The 17,508-nt window shown below is 37.8% G+C and overlaps 1 protein-coding gene across 6 annotated transcripts in view; it reads left to right on the forward strand.

Annotated features, from left to right (window-relative positions):
• Positions 1 to 17,508, forward strand: part of ANLN (anillin, actin binding protein) — a 107,794-nt gene that overhangs the window by 50,436 nt on the left and 39,850 nt on the right. For all 6 annotated transcript variants that reach the window (XM_037510222.2, XM_037510226.2, XM_037510234.2 and 3 more), the window contains exons 2-7: positions 4,447 to 4,600; positions 6,566 to 6,859; positions 10,558 to 10,940; positions 12,048 to 12,273; positions 14,658 to 14,848; positions 15,123 to 15,230. In XM_037510222.2, coding sequence (XP_037366119.1) covers positions 4,447 to 4,600; positions 6,566 to 6,859; positions 10,558 to 10,940; positions 12,048 to 12,273; positions 14,658 to 14,848; positions 15,123 to 15,230 — 1,356 coding nt within the window. The remainder of the gene's footprint in view (positions 1 to 4,446; positions 4,601 to 6,565; positions 6,860 to 10,557; positions 10,941 to 12,047; positions 12,274 to 14,657; positions 14,849 to 15,122; positions 15,231 to 17,508) is intronic.

The following is a 17,508-nucleotide window of genomic DNA, read 5'->3' on the forward strand; positions in this document are numbered from 1 at the left end:
GCAGTTGTTTGAACCAGGATCTAGACAGGGCCTACAGGAGAATATCTTTCTAATGTTCTTGTATCAAACAGAAATACAGAATTCATCTTGACTCATGGATGAACAAGTAGTTGAGGAAGATAATTATTAAGATCAGCTGATTGCATTAAAAATACATTGATATTGTTACAGAGCAGGGTGAGGGGCACCTCAGAACCCCCAAACCTGCCCACTCTAAATCCGTTCTGCCATCCACTACATCAAGAGAAAACATACTCTAGTGCATAAGACCTTTAATGGAAAGGAACTTTAATACAATTAGTGTGCAATAAAGAGAAGGGAAAGCACCTGAAATTACCCATCCCCTTGTGGGTAAATGCCCAGCCAAGTAGGGTTGGCCCAAAGCAGGACCACTGAGGCCCGAAAGTTTGCCTCAATCTAAAGCACCTTCTGGTGGGAGCCCATAAGTAAGGGGCAGAAGGAACCAAATCAACATAAAAGCTGCCATTGTTAACCACCCCACAGGTCTTCTCACCCATATATTTTCAACCAGTCCACAACCAAGAAACAAGTGCAGTTTCTTTGCATGTCTCTCTGCCGCATGTAGCTCCTTCAGGTGTCCTTCTGGCTCTCCATCTTCCTTCCTGTTCCAGTGTTCTCTCTAGCTTCTCCCTGCTCAGCTCCACTCTTCCTTGGGTGGGGCAGGGAACCCGAACCTCCTCTTTTCCTGGGGACCATCCTGTCACAATAGGAAGTTACTTCTGCTGAAAATAAGTTCATTACAAGAGCATTTGGATTCAGTTAAGAGACAGTTTAGAGCATAGTGGTTAAGAGACCATACTGGATTTGAGTTCTACCCTGCCACTACCCTGCCACACTATGTGGTGGTTTATAACTTGAGCCTGAGTTTCTTTTTTTTTTATTAATTTTTAAAAAAGATTTATTTATGCATACAAGAACTGGGGTACAGGTCAGAGATGTGTGTGGGGGGTGAGAGGACCCATCAGAGACAGAGTGGGGAACAGAACAGGCAGACTGACTGAAATACACTGCTGAGGGGAGCAGCGGGCAAGACAGGAGAGGTCTGCTGTGCCATGTGGGTAGCTCCCTGGCCGGGGATTGAACTCGTGCTGCAGTGGCTGCGGATTGCTTCGTAGGTTGTGTTTTAATCCCTTGCGCCACCAGGGAGGCCCAAGCCTGAGTTTCGTCATCTGCAAAATAGTGGTAAAAACAGAATCAACCAAATACAGTTTAGAAAATAAAGTGAGTTAGTGTGTGCACACTCTAACTTTATTGAGTCCTATAGAAGCCTTATACTTGTTAAGTGATTTTAAGACCACCAACTTCATAACATCAGTGTGAGCTTAATTTGAAGATCTGCTCTCGTCCCAGTCCAAGATTAGCACAGGGAAACCCAGAGTTTAGGTGTGCCAAGTTAGAACTTTATGTAGCAGCCTTGAGGAAAAAACTACAATCAAAATACCTTATAAAGCAGTTTTTCTTGTTAGATACCTTTAATACTTTTATGCCTGTAGGCTGAGCATAAGTCAGTCTGCTGTTACTGTGCTGAATAAAGTTTTTATTTCTATAGTGACCCAGGAAGGAAAGCTGCTAGAACATAACAGAAATAACACGAAGTCAATTTATATTGTGTCTCTTCTAAGAAGACAGGGAAATCAGTAGTACCATCGAGAAAAATTTCCATCAGAAATGATTTGGGGGCCTCCCCGGTGGTGCAGCGGTTGAGTGCTGGGTTGCAAAGCTGCCCGCGGCCTCTGCAGCGCCGGTTCGATCCCCAGCTGCTCCCCGGCCACTGGAGGAGGGTCGGTCCCACATGGCGCACAGACCTCTCCTGCCGCCCGCTGCTCCCCTCAGCAGTGTACTTTGGTTCTTCTGCCTGTTCTGCTCCCTGCTCTGGCTCTGGTGAATTCTCTCACCCTCCCGTGCGCGCTTCTGACTGTACCCAGTGCTTGTATGTATAAATAAATAAATAAATAAATAAATAAATAAAATCTTTTTAAAAAAAGAAATGATTTGGGATATATGTGGCAGAAATTGCTTAGGGTTCATGAACTTTGATTTTCTGAGATTTATCAATGTGGAATATCTTTTTCCCCATTATGTCAGTTATTGAAGTGTTTTGATTTTTTATGCCTCTCTATTGTGAAGGAGGTCTGATTTTTGAAGAAATGTACCTTTTATTTAAAAGAACCCTTAAATTCCTTATATACTGTTGTAAGGAAGGATAGCATTTATTGAATTTTTGAGTTTATATACTTTAGATACATAATTTCTTTTAATCCTTGGTGCTTATTAGTTTTACTTTACAGATATTTTTTCTTATCTATTTTGATTTTTTTAATCTTGAGATTTTTTTTAATCCAGTGTGGACAATAGCAACTTGTGTTTATTTGAATGGCAAAACTACATTCTTATATTTGAATGGCAAAGCCACATTCTTTTGTTGTGATCCATAGCTCATGGTAACTGAAAATACACTGACTCACAAGACTTAACTGACCAGAATGGAATGTGGGCATGTCCATGAGTGAATGTAATTTGGCTAGTTTTGAATGTGGTGGGGGAGAATCAGAAAATATGAATTTGTGTAACAGTATCATTTTGAGTTTGTTGAATATTTATTTAAAGACTGAAGATCTTGTGTTTTAGAGGTATTTGGTTCACAAATTGCTCTTTCAGTGATATATATTTTGTATCATTTCAATGAACTTTAAATTAGAAAATTTTCCTAGGAAAAATAGCTTGCCTTCTTCCAAACTTAGCTCAGGTTTCTTTGACTTACTCAAGGAAATTTTTTTTTAATTATTTATTTATAAAGGCACTGGGTACAGGCAGAAAGAAGCGTGGGAGGGTGAGAGAATTCACAAGAGTCAGAGCGGGGAACGGAACAGGCTGACTGACGAAATACACCGTTGTGGGGAGCAGTGGGCGTGGCAGGAGAGGTCTGTTGTGCCATGTGGGACCCTCGCCGGTTGCCAGGGATGGAACTGGTGCTGCAGAGGCTGGGGACAGCTTTGCAGCCCAGCACTCAACCGCTGTGCCACCAGGGGAGGCCCGGAAATTTTAAAAAGTTATTATTCTATTTTAATTAAGATGATCAAATGGACATTAATTCCTTAGCCTGCACTATTACAGCTATGATTTTAGAGCATTGTATAAACTCCAGCCAATAAGGTGTGTCTCTTCATTAGTTGTGTGCATTGGAAAGAGAATTAATATTTTACAGGGTCTTGTGTTTGTTTTACCACACTAATTCAAGTAGGAATATTGGTTGGTTCCAGGTAATAAAAAAAGGAATATTCATGATTTTATGGAATGAGTAAGATTTTAACTTAATTATTTTATTATATGTTGGTATTTAATTAAAATGTTAGATTTTTAGTTTCTCTCCTTTATGCAGTACCACATTTTCAAAGGTGTTTACCATCACCTCAAATCTGAGTGACAGCTATAACAAATTACTACAAATCTAGTAGCTTTAAAATCATGCATATTTATTATTTTCTGTAGGTCAGAAGTTTGATGGCTCTTGTATTTTTTGACTTATGGCCCCTTCCTACATCTTCAAAGCCAATCATTGCTCAGACCTCTGCTTCCCCTCGTCTCAGACCTCTTGCTTGGCATCTTCTCTGACACTGACCTTCCTGCCTCTCCTTTCTCAGAGGAGCACCATTGTGATTCTTTTGGGCCCATCCAGATAATCCAGATAATCCTCCCACAAGTACTTTTTCAATTTAATCACATCAGCAACAGTTCTTTTGCTGTATGAGGTAACATTCACAGGTTCAGGGATAAAGACATAAGCATCTTTGAGGGACCGTATTTCTGCCAGAGTGCTTCAAACTCTGATTACTTGTCATAATTCAGTGGGTCAACAATTTATGTTGGTGTTAGCTGGGCTGTGCTTCTTCTATTTTCTCCTGGGGTTATCGGGAACCTTTAGGGATTTGGCAAATTGTCTGGGGTTGGATGATCTAAAATGCTCTTACTCTCATGTCTGGTGGTTGATACTGCCTGTCAACTGGGCCTTGTGTCTCTAACATTCTTGGGCTTGCTTCATGCAGTCCAGTGTTCCCAAAAAGGGAGAACAGAAACTACAAGAACTTTTGAGACCTGGGATTAGAAGTCAACAGTACATTTTATTGGTCAAAGCAAATCATAAAACCAGCCCAATTCAAGGGTATGGAAATAAGTTCTTTTGATTGAAGCAGAAAAAAATGTTTGGCTATTTAAAATCTTCTGCAACTAGCTTTATGCATTTTATTCCTCCTTTAATGTTCATGTTATGTCTTAATCATTTTGTCACTGGGCGGTTCATTTGGTGAATCTTAATTACTAGGATTTCATTTTGAAATGTTATTTAACTGTTGTCTTACATGGCAACTGGTGATTTTAGTTTTGTGAATGTTTAAATAAACTTGTGTTCTACCACTGATATATATGTAGAAACTGCTTGAACGAACCCGTGCCAGGCGAGAGAATCTTCAGAGAAAAATGGCTGAGAGGCCCACAGCAGCAGCGTGGTCTGGGACTCACATTAAGCGAGCCAGAGAGCCACTATCTGAAGCAAGTAACCAGCAACCCCTCCCTGGTGGTGAAGGTAAAAGACTTGTGGAAGGGAAAAGCAAAATTTGCACTTTTTTAAAGGTGATAAGCCTTAAATGTTTCATTGTGCAAGATAAGAAAGTCTTTGAAAGACAAATGGTCTCTGAGGGAAAGATTAGCCTTATCTTCTATTTTGTGCCTGTTTTATTAGGGCTAGAATCTTTTAGGCCAGAGCAGGAGCAAATAATTTCAAATTGATTAGTTGAACTTTTTATTTTCTTCAGTCCAAATTTACCCCATGGGAAGAAAAATACAGAAGCAGGGGAACACTTAAACTGGCAGTAGTGTGAGATTTACCCCAAAATGCACAACAGCTAACCACCAAGTTTAGATCGCCTCCCTGGCATGAGCGAAGGAACAAAAGGAGACCTTTTTCAAATGCTTGACATTTAGTGAATCTTTTCATCCTCTCTCTTTTGAACCAGTTTTTTAAAGGTTGGCACAAAATATAGGTTGTTAGTCTATAGAGTAGATAAAATTTAAAAACAAAACAAAACAGTATCAACAAACCCAAACTCACCTGGAAACTACCTATTCTTTCCTAAATCCTGGCATTCCCAGCCTATATCAACCAGCTGCTTTAGTCATTTTCTAGAATGATGAATAGTCTGGAGAGAATACTTTTCCTTAGTATAATGCTAATTGCATATAAAAAGCAATACGGTATTTTGTATTACAATATTACAGAAAAGCAGAGGAAAGGCCTGGGACTAGCACACAGTTATTTTGGAAACTAGCCATAGTATGAGAATTCATTTTCAACTGTTCATACATTTTGAAGGTAGGAAAGGAAGTGCATTACATGGTATGGAATTCAGAGGGAAAATAGAGGCCAGGCCCCAGTCTGGGATCTGTTCCCATTTCTATAATGACATAGGTTTCTACAATCAAATATTGAGTACTATGTACTTGAAAACCACTGGATGGAACTACATTTTGATGCTTAAATGGAAGTATCTACTGTTTTATATAAGAATTGTAAATTTGGAGAATTCTGTACTTCTAGGTGGTGTTGCATGTTAAAATTGGAACAGTTAAAAAAATTATTTCATATGTTCATAGAAAATAGATCCATAAAGGAGTTCAGAAGATTAGAATGATTACTGATGAATATTTATTTAGGTTGATGTCAGGTAGAGCAATCATGACTTTATACTAATGATACTTTGATAAAACTTCCAGAGTAAGAATACTTGGTTAGGCAGCCATTGAAACTGGCCTCATATGGGATTTTCTTTTTTACTTTTTAAATTGCTAACTCTCTAGGACAAATATTGAAAATCATTCCTGATTATATGTAATATTGTATGGGTATTTTAAGACAAATTTATTTTGTAGGTGTTCACAAACATTTAAATTGTGAAATATAGTGAAACACTTGTGTTGATGGATTTGTTTGGTATTGGTCATGTAATTCAGTTACTCTTTTGGTTCCCTGCCTCTCTCCTAAACCTCAAACCATGAGTCCTTATACCCATGCTTATTGTCCATGAAAGATTGTTTTAAAAGCAGAAATCCTGCTTTCTATCCTCAGCTCACTCGAGTGTCACTTTAAGCAGGGAGCTTAACTTATCTTTGCTTGATCATTCTTATGTAAGAATGAGATGATTAAATGATGTTTAAACTCTTAAGAACATTTTTTATTCTGTGTGTATGCATGTTTAATTTCCTATTGTCTTAAGACTACATAAACTATTATGCATTAACATGAGAGTGTTATTTGAATTTATTTTCATTTAGGTTTGTAAAACCATAAATTATGTTTGCTTAAATAAAAAACTCATGTCAGATTTTTAAGTTACAGGAAGTGGAATTTTATGTATTTCTTATCAGTTAAATCATTTAAAGGAATAGAGAAACATGATGTTTTATTAATTTGCTGAGTATCCTGTTGCAAGTTTTTCATGCTGTAAGAAATTACAGAATCTGGAAAATTTTCCTTTTTTTCTTTTTAATCTAGAGAAATCTTGTACAAAGCCATCACCATCAAAAAAGCGCTGTTCTGACAACACTGAAGTAGAAGTTTCTAACTTGGAAAATAAACAACCTGTTGAATCAGCTTCTGCAAAATCCTCTTCTCCCAGTCAGGGGCAGCCACAAGCACCATTAGCTCCTAGTAGTGATCCAGCATCACAGCTGGGTGGGAAGAGAGGTCTGAACTCAACACAGGAAACAACTAAAACCTCCTCAGTTAAAACTCGAATGCAAAAACTGGCAGAGCAACGGCGCCATTGGGATAATAATGACATGACAGGTATATTTAAATGGATTGGTCAGTATATTATTTAAGTAAAACTCAATTTGAAATGTTGAAAATTTTTATTTATCAATTAATACATGAAAGATAATACTTTTGTTTTATCTGTAACCCAAGTATCTTTTGCTTGCAAATGGTGTGTATATCAGTAGTATCAATAGTATATGCATTGTTTGTGTTCTCATTGGAGTAGATGATGTAATTCTTAGACCAGTTCACAAACGCGTAATCTTATATTATCTTGTATTTGCAATTAAAAAAAAATACAGAACTCCATATAATCTTGGCATTACTAGCTTTGCTTACCTTCAGATCTATATTTAAGAAATCCTACTTCATGGATTCAGTAATTAAATAATCCTTAGTGACTAAGGTTTATGGTGCTGTTCATTAGGGGACAGAGAAAAAACATCAAAAGGCATTTATTTAGCAACTGCAGAGTATATTATGCTAAGATGCTGTAAGCTAATAAAGTGACAGGATCCCTGCCTTTAATCAGATGGAGAACCTGAGAAGTGAATTGACACTCATATAACAAGGCTATGATTAATTTTATTTATTTTATACCTTGTTACACAAAAAGCCTTGAGATGACTTACAAAAATACATATATTATAGAACATGAAAATGAGGAAATCAGGGTGAAGAGAAAATAAAGGAAGGAGAAAGAAAGTCGTGAAGGAGTAAAGTTAGTTTATTAATTACAGGTCTTAAGTTCTTCCTCACTTAGCCCAAGGTGGTTCTGAACTTGCTAGCAACTAATACAAGCAGGTAGAACACTATCAGTTATATGACTAATGTTTATAAGATTGGACCTCTCTGGTGGCGCAAGGGGTTAAGTGTCAGCACTATGAAGCTATCCACAGCCACTGCAGATAGCTTCGATCCCTGGCCAGGGAGCGTTATAACCCACATGGCGAGCAGACCTCTCCTATCTCACCCACTGCTCCCCTCAGTAGTGTATTTCAGTCAATCTGCCTGTTCTGTTCCCCACTCTCTTTCTGAATCCTCTCACCCCCTGACACCTCTAGCCTGCATCCCAGCTCTTGTATGGATAAATAAAAAAATCTTTAAAAAAAAATGAAAAGATAAAAGCGTACCATCATTGGCACTAGGAGAGAGCTTTCTTTCCTGTGTCCTCAAAAATGACTTTGTGGGGACTGGTAAACATATATAGTTTCTCAAGGTCGCAGATGGGCTGATTCAAAGCTTGTTCAGTAAAAGCAGTTCCAAAATCAGCCAGCACAGTGCAGGTGGGCAGCTCAGTGGTGACTGGTCCTTACCCAAGGCAGCATTCCTTAAGTTTGGCTTTCAGCCTGGCTCCTGTGCATCAAAATCATTCAGACCATTGAACTGGAATCTCATGAGTATGCTAGAGCTCTGGGATAATGCTTTTGTCATTTTCTTTTCTTTTCTTTTCTTTTTTTTAAAGCTTTGTATGTAATTCTAATGCACAGTCAGAAATGAAATCAAATGATCTGGAAAAATGGATGGTTTATATATTTTTCAGGCAGTTTTCTATAGATCTCAATTCTTTTAACCAAAACTTCAATAAGTATTGGATAACAAAGATTTTAAGCTCGTACTACCCCCTTTATTGAGATAACATTGCTTTATAACACCTTATATGGTTTAGGGGAATAGACTCACATCTCTTCAGATGTATGTTACCATACCATTCCCACCATCCAAGCACCCATAACCTGTTACCATAGACCACTGGATCTCCTCCTACCTTTGTTCCAACCCTTTTTTCCCCTTCCCCTCTAGTAGTCTCAATTCTTTTTGTTTTTAGGGTTTATTTTGATCTTGTTTTGTCAGAGCCTTTGTGGGTTTTTGTTGTTGAATGTTTCTTTTTTCTATATTCTATATAGGAGTGAAATCATCCAATATTTATTTCTTTCCTTATAACTTATTTCAATTAGCTTTTTTTTTTCCCCTTCCAGTTCCATCCAAATGGCAAGAGTTAATCTTTTTTCTCTGAGTAGTAATCCATTGTGTATATCACATTTTTTTAAATTAAACTTTCATTTTCTTACATCATCGTTTTCATATCTTAATCCATTGCTCTGTCTATGGGCAAGATTATACTTTTTTTTTAAAGGTTTATTTATTTATGCATACAAGAGCTAGGGTACAGGCCAGAGGTGTAGGGGGTGAGAGGACTCACCAGAGACAGAGCAGGGAACAGAACAGGAAAGAGTCTGCTGTGCCATGTGGGTTGCTCCCTTGCCGACGGGAATTGAACTCATGCTGCAGAGGCTGCGGACTGCTTCATAGGTTGCATCCCAACCCCCTGTGCCACCAGGGAGGCCCAAGATTATGCTTTTTGGATGTGATGATAATCTGAAGAGCAAATACTGTGTAAAGTGCTCGGCATTCTAGAGCCTCCCTGTGGCGCAAGGGGTTAAGACGCAACCTATGAAGCTGCACTGCAGCACGAGTTTGATCCCTGGCTGGCCAGGGAGGAACCCACATGGAGCAGCAAACCTCTCCTGACCTGCCCGCTTGCTCCTCTCAGCAGTGTATTTCTTTTTTTTTTTTTTTTTCAGCAGTGTATTTCAATCAGTCCACCTGTTCTGTTCCCCACTCTGTCTCTGGTGAATCCTTTCACCCCCCCAAATCTCTGGCCTGTACCCCAGTCCTTGTATGCATGAATAAATAAATCTTAAAAAAAAAGTGCTAGGCATTCTAAATTTTTTTCTCCTAATATAGTGTAGCATTTAATTCTGAATCTTAATGAGATACATAACATTTTTATCTTAATGATATACAAGAGGAAACTGGAGTCAGAGAAGCTAAGAAACCTTTCCACAATCAGCAACTAAAATTCAAACTCCAACAAGACTTGATTCTAAGGTTCAGTTCTTGCCTGTCATGACCTACCTAATGATTTTTTTTCATGTAACAAATGCATATTCCATGTCATCACTTTTACCTATTTTGGTAGTAAGTGGGGTCTCTTATACCTCTTTATTATGCCCGAGAAGGCCAACTAGTAAATCTAGTAAATGTGCCTAATAGAAGAATGTTTCTTTTCTATTTTGTAGGAAATATCTCTGGGCAGAGGAATGCAGATTTTCCTAAAATAAATTAAAAAAAGAGTTGTGATTTAATGTGCGGTCAAAAGAACAACAAAAGCACTATACATTCTAGGCCATAAAGCCTTACAGCAGTGATTTTGAACATTCTTCAAAGCAAATGTTAACAAATGCCTACCTTGGCCTTAAAAATAAATCTTATTAAGGCATTATCTAGTTTGTTGAAATTTATGGGTAAAGTGTAACTAATGGTTTAATGAATGTGAAGCAGAATTGTGGGTATAAGCTAGTTAAATGTTTGAGGACTTACATTAATATATAAGAAGACTTTCTTTCTTATTGAACAGTTAGAAAAGCTAAAGGTCTATTAAGCCTATTCCTAAAACAGAAAAATAACTGTCATCTGCTTACCACTAAGTGTTTATTTTAAGGAAAGTTATAGAGGTAAGCAAAAGGATATTGTATTAAGTATCGTGTAGTTTTAAAAGATATTGTCAAATTTAAGCAGCTTGGTAGTTTCTTGCACATGGGAGCTTTTTACTAGTTCTTAGAATGATTAATCTCTTTAGTTTTTGAATGGAGTGATCCAGGTATCACATGTAAGGATAGCTCTTAAACGTGGATTTTTAACTCTTTTTCTGAAAATGTTTTCAGATGATATACCAGAAGACTCACTCAACTCACCAATACCATCAGAGGAAAAGGCTTCCTCCCCTCCTAAACCACCCCTCTCTGAGGCCTCAGCAACTCCAGTTGGGAGAAGAGGCCGTCTGGCCAACCTTGCTGCTACTATTTGCTCCTGGGAAGATGATGTAAATTACTCATCTGCAAAGCAGAACAGTGTACAAGAACAGCCTGGTACCACTTGTTTGTCCAAATTTTCCTCTGCAAGTGTAGCATCTGCTAGGATCAATAGCAGCAGTGTTAAGCAGGAAGCTACATACTGTTCCCAAAGGGATGGTGATGCTTCTTTGAATAAAGCCCCATCCTCTAGTGTTGTGGGAGCAGCTTTGACTAATGTAATTTCCAGCTCTGCGGTAAGTAAATGCAATTTGGACTTTGGAAACCTTTTTCTTTTTCTGTTGTAAGTGATAATGTATGCATGTATTTATGTATCTAATCATTATATAACATATTTATTTATATTTATTTTTAGAATATTGGTTTTATGGAAAGTAAAAATCTTAGATTTTGATATCTTATCCCAAGATAAATTAGCCATTGACAACTAAGTTACACTAATTTAATGTAATTCCAAAATATATAATATGGAATATGGAAAGTATGTAATATGAAATGATGAGCCTCTTAGTCATCTGACAGCACTGACAATTGTTTTATTAGACTTTGTTGTGACTGTGGCAATATAAGATGGGCAGATATCTTTGAAAACTAGAAGCTGTAATTACCTCCAAAAGGCAAATTGCTGACTGATTAACTTGTCAAGGGTAGGTGGGTATATTTTTACTCTAGATCCTTTTAAGTTGTTTGAAAGGTTACCTTGCATATGCATTACCTCAGTAGTTTTTAAAAACAATATAACTATTTTAAAAACAATAAAGAAAAAGAATACTGTGTTCCTGAGCATTGTCTTTATAGAGCCAGGTTTTGCAATTACACTTAAATTCAATCCCAGCCCTGCAACATAATTAGAATTGTGACTTTGGACAAGTTACTTAAATTTGCAAAACTTTGTTTTCTTATTTGTAAAATGGGAAAGAAAGGGTTATAGGGAAGAGCAAATGAGATACTGTGCATAAAGTACTCCACATGATGCTGTGCACATAAGTACTTAATTATAATTAGTAATAGGTTTTGTAAATACTGATGTAAGAAAAAATGTAATTTGGTCTAGTACAGTTAAAATTTATGAAGTTATTAGTGTGGTAATATGAATTTTTTAAGAATCAGGAGTATCTTGTTATGGAATTATCTAATGTATTATGCAGGCTTTACATATTATCACTTAAATAAGAGTTTTTTACAAGTTGGTTTTTTTCCCCGACCTTTCACATTGATTTGATTAGAGAGCAAGAAGACTTTTTTCCCCATAGTTTATATAAAGGCTTCCAAACAAATAGGATTTGATTGTTTTGTTGTAGATAGTCTGCATATTATTTACTTTAACTGTTATCATGTTTCAGAAAACGACTTCCCCAGTGAAATCTTTTATCCCATCCATTACCAGTGCTAAAATATGTGATGTACAAAATCCTGAGCTACTTCAAAAAACTCCTGTGAGTTCTCTGAAAACAGAGATATCGAAACCAGTTGAGAAGTCAGCTGTGTCCCAGAGAGTTCAGCCCAAAAAAGAATTAGATAGAGCAATCTGTCTGCAGTCTCAACCTAAGGACAAATCTACAGCATCAGGTTATGTATTTTTTAAAGCTCTAAGGTAACTGCTGACTATTTTCAGGATGTCGGTTTTCAGAATTTTTAATATCCAGTTGTGAATGGTACAAGGTTGACTAGTTGAAGCAAATGCCTAAATGTATCAAATGATACTTTTTCATATTTAAGTTTAATTGATTGAATATTCATCAGTGTATATTTGCCCAGTTACTGGTCAAAGTATTTTTAACCTGTTTCATTTAAACAGTTTAAATATACTTTTTTTCCTAGAATGACAATGCTAAATACTTTTTTTCCTCTACTTTTGATTCAGTCAAAGCATGCAATTGGAAATCACATTTTTTAGTGGTGTAATAAAGAAATAATCTTATCAGCAAACATGCAGTGCTTTTCAAACTTCACTATGAAAGTATGCTAGTAGCAAAGAAAGTACATGTGTATACAAATGATTACACTCTCACATTATGTGTGTATGCTGTGTGTGAATTATACATTTGAAAGTTCAAGATTACTTATAGCAAATTGATGCTCTAGGAGACCCATATTTGTTTTATGGTGACTTATACCTTTTGCCACATCCCCACATGCTCTTGGTTGAGAAACAGGACTAAAAAAAATATGCATTAAATATAGTTTGCTTCGAATACTATTATTTTTCATTAGAGGTGCTTTTGGAAAGACCTTAAAATTTTTTATTTTTTTAAATATAATTTAGGGCCTCCCTGGTGGTGCAAGGGGCTAAGCACCGCACTATGAAGCAATCCACAGCCTCTGCAGCATGAGTTCGATCCCTGGCTGGCCAGGAGAAACCCACATGGCAAGGCAGACCTCTCCTGTCTCGCCCGCTGCTCCTCTCAGCAGTGTATTTCAGTCAGTCTGCCTGTTCTGTTCCCCACTCTGTCTCTGGTGGATCTTCTCACCCCCCACATCTCTGGCCTGTACCCCAGCTCAAAAAACAAAACAAAACAAAACAAAATATATATATATATAATTTATTTATTTATAGTGTAGTCCCCATAGAATTCCCACCACCAGTTCACCCATGCGCCATCGCCATAGTCCTCTGTGCTCTTCCCTCCCTCCCCCTCCCTTGCAGAATGTCTCTGATTTATAGTTGCCTGCCAGTTTTTTTTTTTTGTTTGCTGTTGTTACCCCCCCACCCTCGCCACCTGTTATTTGGTTCCCCTGTATTACTCCTGTAAGTGAAACCATCTAGTATTTTTCTTTTTCCTTCTGACTTATTTCATTGAACGTAATACCTTTTAGCTCCATCCATGTTTCTGTGAATGGCATGAGCTTATCTTTTTTGAATAGTATTCTATTGTGTATATATGCCACATTTGCTTAATCCAGCCATTTATTTTTGGGCATTTGGGTTGCATACAAGAACTGGGCTGTAGGCCAGAGGTGCAGGGGCGGGAGGGTGAGAGGATTCACCAGAGACAGAGTAGGGAGCAGAACAGGCAGATCCACTAAAATACACTGCTGAGGGTTTATATATATATATATATATATAAACCTCCTCTTACATAGTATATCCCTACCATTCTTGTAGTGGAAGTGATACATCTCCCACTTGTTCCACTTTATATATACCTAATAATATTTCAAATGTATTCTGTTTTAAGACTATAAAATCAAGATATCCATTGATAAAATGAATAATCCCTAATTTTTCTTTTGAAAAGAGCAAGAATTTAATCCATAGATTTTTATATGTTAGACTTCCTAAAACCAAGAAAAAGTATTTGGGTATAGACCAGGATGGTTGTTGGTTAGGGTATATAATTAACAGATACAATCAATTTCTAATCATTTAGGTTCTGATTATTGAGTTTAAGAGTTTTCTAAGCCCCACCATCCTATCTTTTTTTTTTTTTAAACGATTTTTTTTTTTAAGATTTATTTATTTATTTATACAAGCACTGGGTACAGTCAGAAGCACGGGAGGGTGAGAGAACCCACCAGAGCCAGAGCGGGGAACAGAACAGACAGACTGATGAAATACACTGCTGAGGGGAGCAGCGGCGAGACAGGAGAGGTCTGCACGCCATGTGGGATTCTCGCCGGTGGCCGGGGAGGAGCCGGGGATTGAACCGGCACTGCAGAGGCTGTGGGCAGCCTCGTAACCCAGCACTCAACCGCTGCACTACCGGGGAGGCCCCTCACCGTCCTATCTTTTAAAAATTATTTTTTTGTTGTTTAAAACCAAATTCTTTACTTCAGAATATGTAATAAATAGAATGGTATGATGAAAAAAAATTTTAATTTTCAGCTGTTTACTTTCTGAATGAATATTCCTAGTAGAATCAAAGCATTTTGGGGATATACTAAGATTTCCATAGAAATCTTAGTTGTTACTTATTTTGAATAGCCTACAAAAATGTATGTGTGTTCTATAGGAGGAGCAGGAATTAAGCCTTTCCTGGAACGCTTTGGAGAGCGTTGTCAAGAACATAACAAAGAAAGCCCAGCTCGTAGCACACCCCATAAAACCCCCATTATCACTCCAAATACAAAGGCCATCCAAGAAAGATTATTCAAGCAAAATGCATCTTCGTCTACTACCCATTTAGCACAACAGCTTAAGCAGGTATGACTTATTGCTTTTAACATTATGCATTAAATGGTTTCAGTATAGGACCTAGTAATCAAATAGTGACTTTTGATACCAGTCTTTTTGACTGAAATAATAGTGTCTTAATTCTCTGTATCACCTGTTTCAAATTAGATATATTATTGCCCTGTATTCTGTATGTACTATGAATTTTTTAACTTTAAAACTGAAGACAAAATTTATTAGTATTGTATATTTTTTTAAAAAATACTATTGGCTTTTGTGTAAAATGAGCTTTTGATGGTTTTAGGAACGTGAAAAAGAACTAGCATGTCTTCGTGGCCGATTTGATAAAGGCAACTTATGGAGTACAGAAAAAGGTGAATGTTCAAGAAGCAAACAGCCAGAAACCAAACAGGTAAAATGTTTGTTTACCTAAAAGATAGATAAAATAAAAAAGTGAACTTAATACCAAAGTAGCATTGAATTTAGCTTGTGGTTCTCTATTGAACATAATTCTTTTTGTTTTTTTTTTTTTAAAGATTTATTTATTTATACAAGAACAGGGGTACAGACCAGAGATGTGGGAGGGTGAGAGAATTCATCAGAGACAGAGTGGGGAGCAGAACAGGCAGATGGACTAAAGATACTGCTGAGGGTAGCAATGGGCGAGACAGGAGAGGTCTGCCGTGCCATGTGGGTTTCTCACTCTCTGGCCGGGAATCGAACCCACGCTGCAGAGGCTGCGGGAAGTTTCACAGCGTGGTGCTCAACCTGCTGTGCCACCGGGGAGGCCCTTGAACATAATTCTTTATGTATTTCCCTATTCCAATGAACTATGCCACTGTGCATTCATAAATTCCTTAAATGTCATACCAAATTTCTTTCTTATGATAATTTCCCATTTAATTGAACACTTTACCATATTCATTGGTGCCCTGCTTCAAATCATTTTTTAAAAAATCATTCTCATCATTCAGTTGATTTCAGATTCCTTTTAACATTCTCCTTAGATGCAGCTTCTAAAATGTTTCTCAAAATCTATGTTTCTCGGGCCTCCGCAGTGGCGCAGCGGTTGAGCGCTGGGCTGCGAAGCTGCCCGCAGCCTCTGCAGCACCAGTTAGATCCCTGGCCGCTGGGCGAGGGTCCCACACGGCTCCCCTCAGCAGTGTACTTCGGTCCTTCTGCCTGTTCTGTTCCCCGCTCTGGCTCTAGTGAATTCTCTCGCCCTTCTGCGCTTCTGACTGTACCCAGTGTTTGTATAAATAAATTTAAAAAAATAGAATTAAAAAAAAAATCTACGTTTCTCACTATTGATTGTATACTTTTCCTCGAATACCTTGCCTTGATATCTAGCAGAATCTGATTCTTAACTTGCTGTTCCTCCGCATGTGTGCTTCAGTCCTGTCATGCAGACTGCAGTTTCTCAGTGGGGCCATGTTTTCATATATCTTTGCCTTTACTTGCCATTCTCATAATCTCATATCCATAATCATTTCAGTGACCTCCCAGATCTCTTTATTATTTTCTGTCAAATTCCTATGTTATTTTCTGTCAAATTCAGCAATAAACCTTCAATATAATCCCTACTTATAAACTATGTTTTGTTTTTATATGCCTACTGTACAAAATAATGTGTTAGGGTGTATGTGTACGATAAAAATAATAAAATTATATTTCAAATAAATACCAGTAGAGATAGAACAATATGTTTAACCAGTATTCTTTGCAAAAGACCCACTCAACTGATTTTATTTTTTATCAGTTCTCTTGTTTAACAAACCATTTTTTTTAAAGATATATTTATTTATACAAGAACCGGGGTACAGGACAGATGCACGGGGGTGAGGGGTGAGAGGATTCACCAGAGACAGAGCAGGGAACAAAACAGGCAGACTGATGAAGCACACTGCTGAGGGGAGCAGCGGATGAGACAGGAGAGGTCTGCTGTGCCATGTGGGATTCTCTCTGGCTGGCCGGGATCGAACCTGCGCAGCAGAGGCTGCGGACAGCGTCACAGTGCAGTGCTCAACCACCTGCACCACCAGGGAGGCCCCTAACAAACCATTTTTTTGTAGTGCTCTGATCTCAGTTCTTTCCTTACTTGCCTTGGGATGTGTCTTTCCCATCCTCATATCTAATTTCAACCAAGCATAGAAATGCTAATGGAACTCCTCTCTGCTGCCCTCCACTCTCTTTGGAACACTGGGGCCAATTGGCTAATAGAGCTTTCTTCACTTTTCTCTAGTATCTCCTCCATGCAGTCTCTGTCTTCATTTCTTCATTTAAGGCTTTACTCTTTACCCTGTCATCTAAAACAATCTGAGATTTCTTCCTTGACTCCTTCTTCCCACCTCTGGTCCCTAGCCTATGCACACATAAACACACCTTCAGTGGTATATTTTCCAAATATCTCACCAAGTTGCCTTGTCATTTGTATTTTCCTCACTATTAGCATAGTCACTATCATAACTTTGTATTCAACATCCTCTTCTAGTCTGGCTACTCTCCAGTTCATCTTACTCATTGCTGCCAAAAAAAAACATTTTTAAAAGGCATATATTCATATAGTCACTTAAGTTCCTGGAGAACCTCCCATAGTCACCATCAGAAAACTGTCTATAGTGCTTTACTTGACATCTAGCAGGATCTGATTCTTCCCCGCTGTTCCTGTACATGTGTGCTTCAGTCCTGTC

Source organism: Talpa occidentalis, unplaced genomic scaffold (assembly GCF_014898055.3).
Source record: "Talpa occidentalis isolate TD23 unplaced genomic scaffold, MPIMG_talOcc4v2.1, whole genome shotgun sequence".
NCBI classification, from domain to species: domain Eukaryota; kingdom Metazoa; phylum Chordata; class Mammalia; order Eulipotyphla; family Talpidae; genus Talpa; species Talpa occidentalis.